Here is a 15,926-nt window from a genome sequence, read left to right as displayed (position 1 = left end):
CAGACTCCACAATGCTGCACGGGGCATCAAAACTGACAATAAAAATCTATCTCGGTTTTCATCCCAGCACACTCCACAGCACTACACCCCTGCCATTCCGTACCCAAGCCAGACTACATCCACACTCCATGCTTGTGAAATTACTCCATCACCATCTTCCTCATGAACCCTGGAAACTTGGACTAATCATAGAATAGAATAGAACAGAATAGAGCAGAGCAGAAGAGACCTTCAAGATCATCAAGTCCAACCTATCATCCAACACCACCTAATCAACTAAACCCTGCAACCAAGCACCCTATCAAGTCTCCTCCTAAACACCTCCAATGACGGTGACCCCACCACCTCCCCCAGCAGCCCATTCCAATGGGCAATCACTCTCTCTGTGTAGAATTTCTTCCTAACCTCCAGCCTAAACCTCCCCTGGCGCAGCTTGAGATATAAGCACGTTAAGCGACGGGGAAGAGGTAACCTGTGCGTAATTCCTGAGTGCAACTGGAGAGTTATACCAACAACACACCAGACACAAACTGAGCAGGGAAGCATCATGAGACACCTAGACAGAAGGTACTGAAAGTAAGGAAAGAGTCTGTGGGTCTATGAAGCCAGCTCAGCCACAGGTCACAGTTGCCTTTTTGTGTTTTCAGTGCCCATTTCAATGTCATTACTAAGAACCTGGAAACCAGCAGCTGAAAACACTGGTCTCTGTCAGTATCACAGTATAACTAAGGTTGGAAGAGACCTTGAGGATCATCGAGTCCGACCTATCAACACAGACCCCATGACTAGACCATGGGTTCTAGTCTCCTCTTGAGCACCTCCAGGGACGGTGACTCCACCACCTCCCTGGTCAGGACGTTCCAATGACGAACGACTCGCTCGGTGAAGAACTTCCTCCTCACCTCGAGTCTAAATCTCCCCTGGCGCAGCTTGAGACTGTGTCCCCTTGTTCTGGTGCTGGTTGCCTGGGAGAAGAGACCAACCCCTTCCCAGCTACAACCACCTTTCAGCTCCAGGTGCAGGCAAGACTGAGGCTAAGCTACACCTATTTTGGACAGCAAGCTTGGCTTTTGAGGAACAAAGCTCGTTAGCAAAACATCTTTGGACAAAATTAAACCCATCTCTTCTGGATGCCAGTCAGCAGAAGGCCTTTTCAGGATCTCTGCTCCTCAGCAGCTGAATCAGGATTTAGAAGGCAGTTTTATTATTTTTTTTTATAGAAAGCAAAAAGATGAATAGTGTGACAAACTCATTTCAGCATTCATATTCAAACTAACGATCTGCAATTAACAGCAAAATTGCTCCAAGAGCGTTATGGTTACGAGTCACAAAATACAATGGGAAAATGGGAATATGGCACGCCACACAGGGAACAGAAAACGTAACTGGTTCGCTTCCCTTCCCAGTTTGAAAACGTCTGAAGTGCTGAAAATTGAAAATGGTGGGGGTGATGCACTCCATTACAGATGCAGAAAACTGTGAAACCTTTACTCATGGTCTGGAGCATCTTACCCCATAAACAGCTGCAGAGGAGACAGCAGACCCTGCCTAACAGGCTACAAGATGAAGGAGCGCCCTGCTAACTCAACTGAGTGAACGGCGTGTTCTTAAAGCAATTATTTAAATGTTCTTGATCATCAGTGAAATAAATCAAGCAAGGCAGGTTGTGGCTATGTTCTTGATGTATTTAATAATTCCATAAATCCCAGAAACCTGGAAGTCACTAAGCTTTAAAGGAACACAGAATGGATGTTACTTCATCTCCCATCTTCATAAATCAGCGACTCCCCTCACTATTACCTCACTGAAGATTAGTGAGACAGCAATATATAGGATATAAAACATCTCAGTGATGGAGGCTTTGGGGAGAGGGCAGTCAGGGCAATCCCCTTCTACCTCCTCCTCTCCCCACCTCCACGTGCTGGCCAGTAATGAGCAGAGGTGAAAAATAAGGAAGAGTAAAGATGAATGGACAAATCAAGTTGAAAACAAACAGTATTGCAGTGGGGAGGAAACACCTATAGGAGTTTCTATCCCATGCTCAGGCTTTTCAAGGAGTGCAGGTGAGGACACAAGCTGAGGCTCCCATACAGCGTGGAGCAGTTGGTGTTTCTGGGAAACAGAGAAAATTCAGTCCTGACAAAAAAACCTGACTCCATCTCTTGATCTGGTAACAGTTCCCAGATGCAAACGAAGCTACAAAAGCTTATCTATCAGAGGACAACTTGAAACAAACACAAATACAGACTTAAATGAAGGCAAATACCCAAGGTGCAGAAAATATAAGGGCTCCTTAATTTTACATTTGGAGGAGAAAAAAAAACAAACCAAAAAACAATACTACATGGACATTCTCCAATGGATTTTTTAATGTTATTAACAGAAATAGCACCCCAGGCTGTGCTCAAGCAGAAAAAGTGTGAATCTCTTTTGCAGTGTGAAGCAAAAGGGGGATCAAAAATACCATCTTATTAAATGGATACTTATTTGGTGCCAAGCACATTATTTATTCAACTGAATAAGTTCAGAAAATGACAGAGGGAGAACCACAAACAAGGTCACCACTTAATGTCAGTATCAAAGCTGATCCTTAACGGAATTTAAACACCTGCCTTTTCTTTTATCTCAGCACAAAATGAGGCTTTTTCTCCTCCCCCCCCCCCCCCTTTTTTTTTTTTTACACTTCAAAAGCCATGCAACACAACAAAATATAAGCCAAGCATGAAGGAACAGAGAGCATGCCAGCATCTTTCAGCAATCATCTTTCCCTTGTCATCCATTATGTCAGATTTATCTATTTTTGCTTAATTCTTGTTCCAGCAATATGCATCCTTCCTCCCTCTAGACTATCAGGCTGGCTGGGCTTGAACTCAATATGGCTTCTTAAAATAGTCGAGGAATATTGAAAATATTTGAAGCAATGCTTGCAAATTACAGCCTATTAATCAGCCCATCCTGCAGCTCCAGCTCGACCTGCAACTCCCCCAGAAAAGGGGCAGCCTCTGATTTCTTCACCTCGGAAATTCTGCTCGACTGCACAGTGCAAAAACCACTTTAAAAAAGAAGCTTTTTTTTTTTTTTCTTTTATGGAGGCATTTTTTTTTCCTGAAAGGATGTATTTACTGTAAATCCTACCCTGTTTGTTCTGACACCTACTTGCTCTTGACCCAGACAACTCGAAATTATCTATCAGTTAGTTCACTGTTGCTTGCTTTCTGCTGTCACCCCCTTCTTTCCCTAAGTTTTCAGACCCTGTGGACTGGCTCTACAGGACACCAGACCCACCTGGAAGCTCTCCCTGTGTCTTTCAGCCCTCAGCAGGCTGCTGGTTGTGAAAGCCTGCTCTCTCCACCTCTAATACCTGCAGTATGCTTCAACAGCATCTCTTCTTACTGCTTTATGCGTTTACTTCAATGCACAGACTCCAAGAAGTTCAAACTCTTTAGGTGAAAAAAAGACCTGACCAGAAATCCTTGTGCTGAGAGGAAAAAGCAGCGATCATCACTATCTTCCCTTCCTGCCTACGTTGGCACCCATCACAGAATTTTCTCAGCTGGCTGCTGAATCAGATGAAGTTTCTACAGCTCACACACACACAAATCACAAAGCCTGACACGTCCAGTAGGATTTATTCAATCACAAAGTCATCACCGTTGCTCCAGCACAAATGACATCACTCAAGAACCCAACCTCACCTACTGAGAGCGTGCTCTCTCCTGCAGCTGCCAGGGCAACAAAGAACTGGGTTTGGGCTCGGAAGAGGCACAGGTATGGTGGCAAAAAGTTTTCAACATAAACTTATGTTTTCTTGAAACGCTGCGATTAAAGAGAAGAAATAATTAGGGCTCGGAGAAAGAGTGAGGGCAGCAAGTTGTGACTGAACTAACTAACCTGCCTCTGTGATTTATGCTAAAACTTAGAGCTAGCAATTAGAGGTGATACCAAGAGGAGGATAAAACACATCCGTAAGCCCTCGCAGGTGCTGCTCTGGGAAGATCATCTGCTGCATAACCAAGAGCAGTGAAGTACTCTGCTTGCAGGAGGGGACTGAGAACAGAGAAGTCAAGCTCCGCAGCTTTCTTCAGGCTTTAAGATGCTTGGGGGAAAAAAAAATGGTCGGTAGGAAATAAAAACGACGCGTCATTTATTAGCGATACCTCCTGCACAACGACACTTTTCCTCGGGAAAAGACTTACACAAAGGATTTGCACACATCGCAACCGCATTTCCAACCCCCCCCCCCTTCGGTTTTTTTTCCTGAAGGCACTTCTCTGTCGCGACGGCTGCCGTGTTATCGCGATTCCCGCCGGGTATCTGATATCAAGGGAAAGGTATTTCACAGCTCGAGGTGGCGGGGGCAGCCTGCTCCCCGCAAGGACAAGGCGTGGAGCTCGGGACTCGGGGGAAGAGGCCTCCAGGGAGGCGGGTGGGCCGGGACGGCTGCCGGGAGGGGGATGAGAGGACGGGACACGGGGACGGCTGAGTCGTACCCACGTCCCGTCCCCTCGCCCACCCTCCCGGGAGCGGCCCTGCAAGGCTATCGCGACAGAGGGAGTATCGCGACAGAGGGGATACTTCCCACTGCCTCAGAGAATGGCGGGGAGGGGACACCCAGGAAGGACAATAAGGAAGGGGGAGGGTGGGGGGGGTGGGCCGCCGCCGGTCCCGCCACCCTTGTGTGAGAAGGTGGCTACCGCTCCTTGTACTTACTCTCGGTGCCCCTGCCCGGGCCTCATGGCGCCGCCGCCGCTGTGCCCGTGCCGGCCCCGCCACCGCCGCCACCAGTGCCGCCGCCGTTGACTCTCCTCGTCCCCGTCCTCCTCCTTCTCCTCCTCCTCCCGCGCCGCCGCCGCCCGCCCGCCCGCTCTCGCCGTGGTGGCTGCGCCAAAGCCGCTCCCGCGCACGCGCGCTGCCCGCCAACGGGCCCGGCCGGCCCGCCCACCGCGCACGCGCGCCGGCCTCCCAGTGAGGAGGGGGCGGGGAGGGAAGGGCCGCACCGCGTCACACCGCCCCCTGGCGGTGCCCAGCAGCGCGTACAGTACAGCGCCGAGCACCCGCGAGGAGCGGAAGGGCTGAGCAACGGCTGTCGTGATGGCTGCGCCAAGGCGAGGATGGACAACCCCCTCCCATGCCTTCCTGAAGTCAATTACAGCAGAGCGGCCGTTTCCACTGAGGCGATTGGCTCGGACTGGGATAATTAACTTAGTTATCAAAGCTCATTAGAATCATAGAACCATTCAGGCTGGAAGAGACCGAGTTCACTATTTATCAGATCCAACCATTAACCCAACACTGCCAGGCCACCACTAAACCACAGCCCTCAGCCCCACCATTCACCTGGTTTGTCAATACCTCCAGGGCTGGGGTCTCCATTACTGCCCTGGGCAGCCTGTTCCAGGGCTTGACAAACCCTGGGGGACGACGTTTTTCCTAATGGCCAACCTAAACCTCCCTTGATGCAACTTGAGGAAACTTGTCCTATCACTTGTTCCTTGGGAGAAGAGGCCAGACCCCATCTGGCTCCAACATCCTTTCAGGGAGCTGTAGAGCAAGAAGGTCTCTTCTGAGCCTCCTTTTCTCCAGGCTAAACAATCCCAGGTCACTTAGCCACTCTTAGAATCTGTGAGTTGCAGGTCAGTGCATGGAGACGCTCAGCTCCTTCCCATCTTTGGAGCATTTCAAGTGCTCTGTGTGCTTGGCTCCATCCCTCTCCTGCCTTGAAGGAAGCTGGGGCCAGGCTCCACGCTGGCAGGAGGGTGTGACCTTGACCTTCCACATGCCAAGGAAAGAGCTTCCCCTATGTACCCCCACCTCATGTTGTAGGGAGGTAGGGGCTGGTCTCCCAAGTAACTAGGGACAAGATGAGATAAAACAGCCTCAAGTTACAGCAGGGCAGGTGTAAAGTGGGTATTAGGAAAAATGTCTTTACCTGAAAAGGTTATCAGGCCTTGGAACAGGCTGCCCATCCCCAGAGGTTTCAAAACACACCTAGACATGGCACTTCAGGACACTGGCTAATGGCCATGGTGTGTTGGGTTTGACAGTTGGACTCCATCCTCAAGGGTTTTTACAACTAAAAGGATTCTGTGATGGAATGCCCCCAACCCCCCAAGGCTCACCTGGCTTTTTACTCCAGCAAGGTGTAACCTTCAAAAGTCACAGCTCAGGAAACAGGATCCAAGCTCCACTGGGAAGGAGGAAATAGATAAAAGTGTCCTGCTTTTAGCTGGAATAAAAGGGATAGAAGGAGGCAGTGGCAAGGTCCAGCTGACAGGGAGGAAGAAAGGAGATGAGAACACTTGCTTCTGCTGGGACCTCATTTTATTCCAAAGGAAAATACAAAAGTCAGGTAGTGGCAATCATAGGACCACAGTGTCCCCTGCAAGAGGAAAACAAGGCAGGGCACTCCATGGAGGCTTCTCACCCTGGCTTTCAGATGACTCCTGACAGAAGAATCCTTTGCAGTTCCAACATAGCCAGTAAAACATTTCCTTGATGTAGCACTGGAGAAGAACATTGAACTCAGGATTTGCTCCACAGGTTTGGGTTCCAGGCAGGAGCAGAGAGTCCCCAGCAGCCCCTACCAGATCACTTCAGTGGGAGCAGCAGCCCAGCCTTTCCTTGCTCAGGGATGTCCATGTCTAACAGCACACAGGGATTTACCAGGATTCCTGGCAAGAAGCTGCTCAGTGCTCCAAGCACCTGAGAATGGCCATGAGTGGAGAGAAAACTCAAGCCCTCCACACCAGGCCCACATGTGGCACAGGCACACACTCATGATGCCAGGCTCCACTACACTCCATGCCAAGGGCTCCAGAGCAGCACAAGGTGCCCCTGCCTTGCTCCTTCCAGCCTCTGAGCCTTGCTTGCACCCTGACCTGTGCCAGCTGCTCTACAACCCCAACACCCCATTAAACCTGAACTGCAGAACCTGCTGCCATTCTCATTTTGGGCTTTCCTTTAGCTGTGATGACCTCTTTGTTTTTAGTTGTGACCTTGGTGCAAGAAACTTCTCAAATTCCTAACAAAGGGGGTAGACTGGTTTTGCATGACAAACAAGTCTTTCTGAGGAAGGAAACATCTGTGAGATTCTACTAGTGGCATCTTCAGATGAAACCACCCCACACTCATTCATTAGCCAAACAGCCAGAGGGGTGGACAGGAAGGACCTCACTGGGCAGCAGAAAGAAGATGTGGAGTGGCAGAAAGACACCTATTCCCTGCTCCAGTTCACTTCCTAATTAATACACTCCAGCAAATGCCATTCCCTGACCTCCCTGCTGGTCAGGGAAGCAGCTCATAGACACATTTAGACTGGACCACAGCTCCATTTCTCACTTCTTCAGCAACCCACTGGGATGAGTCTGTGACCAGACCCAGCCCCCTGGAGTGAGTACCACAAAACAGGAAGGGAGGACAGGGAAATGAGAAGGAATAAGCATTTCTACAAACTGTAACACAGAAGAGGTCATAATGAAGGCAGCAGCTGGCAGTTGTCTAAGAGGATGGTACATGGCAGCCTGCAGGAAGAGCTCTAACACTGAAGCTGGAAACAGCTGGCCTTGAGTATCTACGGAGAGTTTGAGAGCTCACTCTGTCACAGCCAGTCATTGTGGGGTGTTTCTGCTAGCCAGCAAACTCCTTTGCTCAGTCTACCTGGGCAAAACTGGCTCCCTGCACAGCCATCCACTCACACTCCAGACTATCAACAGCTGGCATGAGACACCATGTGGGCCAGGGTAGCCTCTTCCTCCTGCATGACCACTGCTGGGGTGATGCAGCCTTCAGAAGAGATGACAAACATGCTGATAATCCTTCACTGCAGAGATGCTCCTGAACTTCCAGGTACAAACACTTGACAGCAAGGACTTGGGACACAGCCCAAAGGTCGATGACAGCTCTCTAACTGCAGTACTAGAATCATGTGTGTGGCTGGTTCTCTAATGTCCATCCCCAGCTTCCACCACACAAGGTGCCATAGGAGGTCTGAAGATTTTATTTCAGTTTGGGCCATTCCCACAAAGAAGAATACATTCTACTTCAGCCTGCATTCCATCTTCCTCTGTTTCTGGATTGGACAATGGTTCAATCAAGATACCCCTGGGGGAAAATGGGGCCAATTTCTTCACGTGACCAGAGTGTTCAGGAGCTGGTAGAACATATGCAAAAGGGCTCAAGTCTTCAAGTCCACCTTGAGCTTCAAGCGAACATCACAGAGGAAAGCATTCATCAGGTCCTGGCCAGCCTCCTGAGCAATCCTGCTGATAACCTTACCTCCTCTTCCAATCAACATCATCTGCACAAAACCCAGAGAGAAGATGATCATGTGCACCCTCACATCACTTAACTGTGCAGAGGGATCACCCAGGAAAACAACAGTGCAGCCACAGCTGCAGTTAAAGGGATAAAACAGGTAGAGAAATCCCAAGATCAAACACAGGCCACCTCAGAAAGGTGCAAGCTCTTACTGAACAGCCTGTGACTGTCTCAGGCACCCTGCTCTTCCCAGCAGAGACCTCCCCAGATGAGGGAGAGGAGGTCACAGCAAAGGTGCACACAGCTGGACCCAAGGAAACTCCTTTCATGCTCCACAGCATCCAAACTCCCTCTTGTTACTCACCATATGAGACTTTCTGGGGACTAAAAGGCTCTGCACGATGAACAGCTCCCCACTCGGTCCTTCCTCCCACACCTCTGTCACCTGCAACAGCAAGTGCACGCTCAGCACTTCTCACAGCACCTCAGGAACCACAACCATCACCCCCTGAGCTGCCAGCTCAGCTCCCCTACATAAGCACACGAGGGTGGCCCCCTCCAAACACACAAAGGGTCTCACAGCACCCAACATGCAAGTCCCAGGTCACCTCATGGGGCCTGTAAAGAGCCTTGCAGATTGCACAGGTTCCCACACAAGGGTTCCCCTCCCAGCCTGGCATTTCCCATAGAACAGCTCAAAGCCTGCTCGTGCTCACTTCCCACCTGAGTCACACCATAGGGCACTTCCAGTGGCAGGTACTCCAGGATCTTCTGCCTGATGAGATTGTCACAGATCTCCTGAGGTGTCTGGCTGGTCAAGACCCCACTGTGATACTCCCAAGGCCCTGGCTTGGCTTGCATCAGGAGGTAGCGCTGTCAGCACAAAGCACACATTGCACCCATCAGCTGCCACAGGCCACTCTGGCAATGCCACCAACCCCTGTGCTCAACATGCAGTAAGTTGGTACAAGGATGCTGCTGCTGGTCAGGTAGCCTGCTGGGCAGTTTAGCCTTTGGCAGGGTAAGAAGAAAGGGAAACTTCTGGGGCTCTGCTCTGCCCTGGTGAGGCTGCAGCTGGAGTACTGTGTACAGTTCTTGGTTTCCCAGTTCAAGTGGGACAGAGAACTACTGGATAAAGTCCAATGGAGGGCCACAATGATAATGAGGGGACTGGAACATCTCTCTTATGAGGAGAGGCTGAGAGATCTGGGGTTCTTTAGCCTGGAAAAGAGAGGACTAAGAGGAGATCTTCTCAATGCAGATAACTATCTAAAGGTTGGAGGTCATGAGGATGGGCATGGGCTCTTTTTAGTGATGGCCAGTGACAGGACAAGGGGTACAAACGAGGAAGTTTCACTTCAACTTAAGGAGAAACTTCTTTACTTTGAGGGTGCTGGAGAAGAGGAGGCTCAGGGGAGACCTCATTGCTGTCTACAACTCCCTGAAGGGAGGTTGTAGCCAGGTGGGGGTTGGTCTCTTCTCCCAGGCAACCAGCACAGGAACAAGAGGACACAGTCTCAAGCTGTGCCAGGGGAGGTTTAGGCTGGGGGTGAGGAGAAAGTTCTTCCCAGAAAGAGTAATTTGCCATTGGAATGTGCTGCCCAGGGAGGTGGTGAAGTCCCCATCCCTGGAGGTGTTCAAAAAGGGATTGGGTGTGGCACTTGGAGCCATGGTTCAGTTGTCAGGAGGTGTTGGGTGACAGGTTGGACTTGATGATCTCTGAGGTCTTTTCCAACCTTACTGATTCTATGATTCTATGGAGCACTGGAACAGGCTTCCCAGAGAGGTTGTGGAGTCTCCTCTAGAGACTTTCAAAACTTGCCTGGATGTATTCCTGGCAACCTGATCTAGACAAACCTGCAATAGCAAGGGACTTAGACTCTGATCTCCAGAGGTCCCTTCCAATCCCTAGCATTCTATGACTCAAGCCCTGCCAAAGGGTCAAACCTCCCTAGAGTTGTTTCTGTGAATTACAATAAACCACAGTGTCCCTTGTAGCTGATAATGCATTGGGTGCCCTCATTGCTATGAGCAATGTGTTCTTTGGAGAGCCCCAAATGAGAGTTCTGTAGAGAACACTCTGAAGATACCACAGGAACATGCTCCACATTGACAAACAACACTTCCCCCAAACATCCCAGGCCAAGAACAGCAGCTCTGCTACTTCCTCACAAGAGATGAAGCTCAATGTGAAGTACCAGGGACCCCCAAGGGTAAAAGCATACCAAACTCAAAGCACAACAGAAGTTCAGACTGCAGTTACCTTGAGCGTATCCACCTCCTCCCCATGGAGAGCTGCCAGCATGAAGATCTCCTGGAAGCATGGCCAGCCTTTCATACCTTTTAGATCTCTGGGTCCATAGTGCTTTGGCCCTTGTGCTTCTGTGACCAGCTTAGACTCAGAAGCCCTTTTATCACTGCTGTTGTCCAGGCTAGAGCCTTCTTGAGCTTGATCTGCTTCATGCAGACAGTGAGACTCAGGGGCCCCAGTGATTTGATGAGGAGACTCTGCTGAAGAACTGGAATCCTGTTTAAATGCAGATCTCACTTCCAGTTTCTTTCCATTCACAACTCCCTCTGTTAGCTCAGTTACTAACTGCAGCAGAAGAAATTTATTCTTTAGCAGATCCACCTAAAGTAAGAGAGACACACAGAGGGAGGTGTAAGAAATTTGTTCTAAATGAGGTTGGCAGCTGGGTCCTGGATCCAAAGGAGCCAGAAGAAACCATCCAAGGCAGGCAGCTGCTGGAGGACAATGCTTCTGCAACAGAACCATACTGTTTTCCAAGCAGAGGCCAAGCCAGAGTGTGTCAGCAGCTCCAGCACAGTTTGTCCAAATACTGTCAACTTGATAGTAACACCTTCTTTGGCAGCTCTGCTGAGATTCCTGCCAGCCAGCCCCACTGTGGTGCCAGCTCCTCTTCCCAGGCTGATTTAAACCCCTGCTTGCAGCATAGAGCTTCAGAGACGATTTGCACTACACATACACTCTTAAATACTCTGGAGCAGAGGGGCAAACTGGTATCCTTTAACACACCCAGACTCAGGGGCTTAAAAATCACATCACTGCTGGTGGCAGTGACAGTTTAAAGACAGCAATTTACTGCAGAGGGTAGGAAGAACAAGCTCCTCATTCACCTTGTTCAGAACCAGGACACTGGGGATCTGAGGAAACCGAGACAGACACTTCAGCACCTCCCTGCTCAGAGAGTTTCGTGTCCAGTGATCCGACACATCCACCAAAACCAGCACTGCCAGGAAAGAGTAAGGGGAATAAAATGAACCTGCATGTCCCAAAACATTCATTTCCAGTTTATGGTCCTTTTCCCCCTGCTGCTCTCTGTCTCTCTTCTACAGGAGAGCACACAGAGCATTTTGATAGCACAAGAAAACGCTGCTTAACTCGTCACCCTAATGACATCACACACGTGCTAAAACTTAACATCCAAGACCAATTACTACCCCAGGCTGCCTCCCCTAGCCACCAGGCAATTTTTATGCCCTCCTCAGATCAGTACTTCAAATTTTTCATTGCCCCTCTCTCCTCATCCAGATATCACAGCTCCAGGGCTGTAAAATTCTGTGGCAGATAAAGGGTTTGGCTTGATCCAAGAGGAGTCATGTACCCACCTAAATCTGCATGCTTCATGCTGTCCCATGGGTCTGTCAGCATGGCTTCATCTAATTTATGTCTGAAAAACAAATGCAAATGAGTAAGCCAGACACTTTTTCCACAATCATCTTCCTGCCCCTCAAAGAAGGGCAAACCCAGTGTTTTCCATCATCACAGATGACACAAAGCTGCCTTGTGGGCTAGGACATGCTTCATTACATGCACATATACAGAATGAAACATAACAGGGCTTGAGGGATGCCAAAGGCTCCACATGCTACCAAAATGGCAACAGTAAGAAACACAGAGCCCCAAATAAGGCTAAAAATATGTGTTCCTGTCACTCTTGTTTCACACACTTCCCATGCTGGAAATCATTCTCTGCATTTATCAAACCTCAGTGGACAGAAGTCCCCCCTGCAATCTCCCCAAAACAGAGGTAATACCTTTTGACTTTAGAAGGAGTAGTGAGGCCAGGAGTGTCCAAAATTATCTAGAAAGGATAGAAACAGATCTTTTAAGTTTGCCTGCAGTTAGCAGTCAAGATAAAACTTACTTTGATGAAATTAAAAGGTGATCCTGTGGGATACAAGTGAAAAAGACAACACCTCACTTTTTGGCTAACACTCCTTACTGCCCCAGGCAGGAGCAGGTCTGAAAGCTTACCAGCTGTGTGTCTTCACATGTGACAACACCCCGGGCTTTGCAACGGGTTGTGTGCACTTTCTTAGAGACAGGGAAAACCTGTAAGAAATCAAACCCATTTCACAACCAGAACACATCAGAACAGTAACTTAGCTGCCTGAACTTATTGCTCCATGCCAGCCTTACCTTTCTGCCCAAGAGCTGATTAGAGAGTGTGGACTTCCCAGCATTGGGCGCTCCAATGATGGCAATTCTTAAAACCTTGGGGTTCTGGGGCTGGTCAGGCTGATTCTGTAACAGGCGCTTTTGTTCCTCTACCAAGGAAAAGAAGCAGCTTCAACACTTCTAAACCCCCACAGGTTCAGGATCGTCAGTCCCAGCGCTGGGACCCAGGTGGTAGCTGTTACCACTCACCTTCGCTGGTGGCAACAGGCGGTGGGTGCTGGCCCAGGGTGTCGCTCGGCTTTTCAGCTGGGATGCCCAAGATGCTGCCCAGCGCGGAGCTGCTCCCGCTCCAGCGGGCGGGGAGTGCAGCGGCCCGCAGGGCACGGCTCTCTAGGAGACGGGCTGGAAGGACAGCAACTATCTAACACACTAAAAACATCCCGAGGCCGTGTCGCCCCCTTCCTCCTCGTCTCACTGCACCCGCGCAGCATTCCCCGCTCACCCAAGGCCTCTGGGCCAGCCCCACAACACCGACCTCGGCCCGCCCCGACCTCACACCCGCCCTCCGCTGCGCCCCGCCTTAGGAACGCGCCCGCCGCCTCACAGCCCCGGCCGCCCCCGCAGCAAGGCCTCCGCCTCAGCCGCTTCACCTGGGCCCAACAGGAGCGGTCCCGCCGCGGCGACCCTGGCGACCCACCGCACGGCCCGGGCGGCAGCTAAGGCTACGGGCGCCGCCATGTTGCCCTGCCGCGGGGCAGGCTGGGAGCGGGAACAGCGCCCACCCTCATCGGCACGAAGTAGGAGAGCATAGAGAGGAGAGGGAGGGACCAGAGCGCCGCCCTCCGTCTCAGGGGGCTGTGGGGAGGAGGAGGGCGGGAACGGGGAGGGAGGGAGTGGACGGGGCGACGGGCGGGCGTGCAGCCGCGGGAGCGCCGCCTGCCGGCCTTGTAGTGCAGTGCCACTACTCACACACCGGTGCCGGCAGTGCCCTTGCCACGCAGACTGGAGCGGCCAGTGCCTTCACGGCACAGACCAGTGCCCTCACCGCACAGACCAGTGCCTACACCGCACAGACCAGTGCCTTCACCGCACAGACCAGTGCCCTCACCGCACAGACCAGTGCCTTCACCGCACAGACCAGTGCCCTCACGGCACAGACCAGTGCCCACACCGCACAGACCAGTGCCCTCACCGCACAGACCAGTGCCTACACCGCACAGACCAGTGCCCTCACCGCACAGACCAGTGCGAGCAATATCCCTAGCAATCCCGCCACACAGTCCGAAGCCCCCATCACACAGACCAGCGCTCCCAGTGCTCTCTGTACTCCTAGTGTTCACACTGCAGACCAGTGTTCCCAGTGCTCCCAGTGCCTGCACCACACAGACTCCCAGAGACGCCATCACCATGAGCCCCAGTGCCCTCTGTAACACCCCGCGGTGCACCCAGTGTGTCCCAGTGCTCTCTACAACACTCTCTAGTCCATCCCAGCACACTTCATGCATGCACATCACACCCATGTATCCACCTGCTTCTCTGTGCTCCCCAGTGAGCCCCAGTGCTCCAAGTTTTCTCCAGTGCAACCCTGTGCATTACAGCAGTCCCCTTGCAATACAACCCAGTTCTCCTCAGTGCCCCTTGCAGTACACTCCAATGCTCCCTAAGTCTCCCCAGTTCCCCCCACAACACACCCTGGTGCCTCCCCGTTCTCCCCAGTGCCCCCTTCAATACACTTCAGTGCCTCTTGCACCCCTGCCCTGCCTGCACCCTGAAGCTCCTCTACACTCCAATGTTCTCTGTCCCACCCTGCACCCCAGTGCACCCCCTGAGCCCCCCAGTACACCCAGTGACCTAGCCCCACCATGGGCCAGAGCCCTCTTGTGACGCAGTGAGGAAGAAGAGATGGAGCCATGGTGCCTTGACCTCTTTTATTGACCTGTGCCCAATGCCTGGGCTCCATTACCATGTCCATGCTGTGCCTTGCCATGCTGTGCCATGCTGTGCCATGCCATGCTGTGCTGTGCCATGCCGTGCCATGCCATGCTGCGAGCCCAGCCGTCAGCAGAACCGTTACCATTACTAAACTCAGTAATGGTAACGGTTTCCCCGCCGGCCGTGGGTCTCTGGCTGCAGCTGCTTTTCCCCCATCTCGGGGTGCCCCATGACCCCCCCCAGCCGCCCCATCCCATACACCCCCCACTCCTGTGTGTCCCCCAGCGCCTCCGTGCGCAGGCTGCGGTCCCAGCTGGCGGTGGCTCCGGGCGGTGGGGGTGCCTCCCGGGGAGTACATCATCTATACTGTAGTGTCTCATAGCCAACTTACAGTATATGATGATATCCTGCCCGGGGCGGCGGATGGGGTGACCGGAGAGCAGCACCTGCCTGAGGGGAGAGCACAGTTAGGGAGCACAGAAGCAGGGCCGTTCTCTCCCCGCTCCACCATCCCACTTAACCCATCCCAGCCTCTTTGCTCCCTCCACCCCGGAGCAGGATGAAGGTTTCTGAAGATCTCTCCACACCAGCACCCCTCTTATGCCCCCCAATCCCAGCACATTGGAGCAGGACAGAGGCTCTTGATAGATTTCCCACCCCAATATGCCCCTTACTCCCACCTTGTCACCAAGGTCCCACCACCACAGAATAGGATGGTGGTTCCCAGTCACCCTCTTACCTCAGTACCCCCTACCCCATCTTTGTCCCCTCAGTTCCACTGGCCCAGAGTGGGATGAAGGCTTCTAATAGCCTCCCCACTTCAGCACCCCTCTAACCTCTCCTTATCTCCCCCCAGTCCCACCACCTTAGATCAGGACAGAAGGTTCCAACAGTCCTCTGAACCCAACATTCTCCCTATCCCATATTTGTTGCCTACAATGCCCCTAGCAGGACAGCAGCTCCCCAGCAGGTGGCACCTACCTGTGTGGGTGGCACTGGGGCTTTGCGGGGTGCTGGCTCTGCACCCGCCTTATAAAACCTGCTCTGCCTCATCTGCATATCTCACATCTGCACTGCACAGCTGGACCAGGCCCCTTAACCCCTTCCTTCCCAGGCAGGGCACAGCCCCAGGCAGCTTCCCCCACCCCGACCTAGCCCATGGGGCACTTGGACACAGGAGGTTTGAAGGAGGCCACTTCCCACAACCAGTCCCCTCCATCCTCTTGCTTTGACCCCTGTGGTCACCAGGGTGGTTCCTCCCCTTAGGTGATGAGATCCCAAAATGGAAGCTACCCATTGCAAACTGTTTTTTAGT

The 15,926-nt window shown here is 51.9% G+C and overlaps 2 protein-coding genes across 4 annotated transcripts in view; both read right to left on the bottom strand.

The window, feature by feature from the left end:
• The window catches only part of FAM222B (family with sequence similarity 222 member B), a 40,899-nt gene extending 36,032 nt beyond the window's left edge, over window positions 1-4,867 (bottom strand). For all 3 annotated transcript variants that reach the window (XR_010989335.1, XM_068154554.1, XM_068154556.1), the window contains exon 1: window positions 4,711-4,867. The gene's annotated coding sequence lies outside the window, so the exon portion shown is untranslated. The remainder of the gene's footprint in view (window positions 1-4,710) is intronic.
• A 1,436-nt stretch (window positions 4,868-6,303) lies between these two features.
• Window positions 6,304-13,501, bottom strand: ERAL1 (Era like 12S mitochondrial rRNA chaperone 1). Its single transcript, XM_068154553.1, has 11 exons — window positions 13,330-13,501; window positions 12,929-13,081; window positions 12,701-12,828; window positions 12,536-12,613; window positions 12,316-12,362; window positions 11,887-11,948; window positions 11,395-11,507; window positions 10,520-10,888; window positions 8,980-9,129; window positions 8,621-8,701; window positions 6,304-8,296 (listed from the first exon to the last, which is right to left on the bottom strand). The coding sequence occupies exons 1-11, from the start codon at window positions 13,415-13,417 to the stop codon at window positions 8,174-8,176; spliced, it is 1,392 nt and encodes a 463-aa protein (XP_068010654.1). The 5' UTR covers window positions 13,418-13,501; the 3' UTR covers window positions 6,304-8,173.
• Between the last annotated feature and the right edge of the window lie 2,425 nt (window positions 13,502-15,926).

The sequence above is a fragment of the Melanerpes formicivorus genome, unplaced genomic scaffold, assembly GCF_026170545.1.
Source record: "Melanerpes formicivorus ecotype bairdi unplaced genomic scaffold, bMelFor1.0.p_v2 SCAF_29, whole genome shotgun sequence".
NCBI classification, from domain to species: domain Eukaryota; kingdom Metazoa; phylum Chordata; class Aves; order Piciformes; family Picidae; genus Melanerpes; species Melanerpes formicivorus.
Note: the sequence above shows the minus strand (reverse complement) of the source record. Positions and strands in the feature narration are given on the sequence as shown.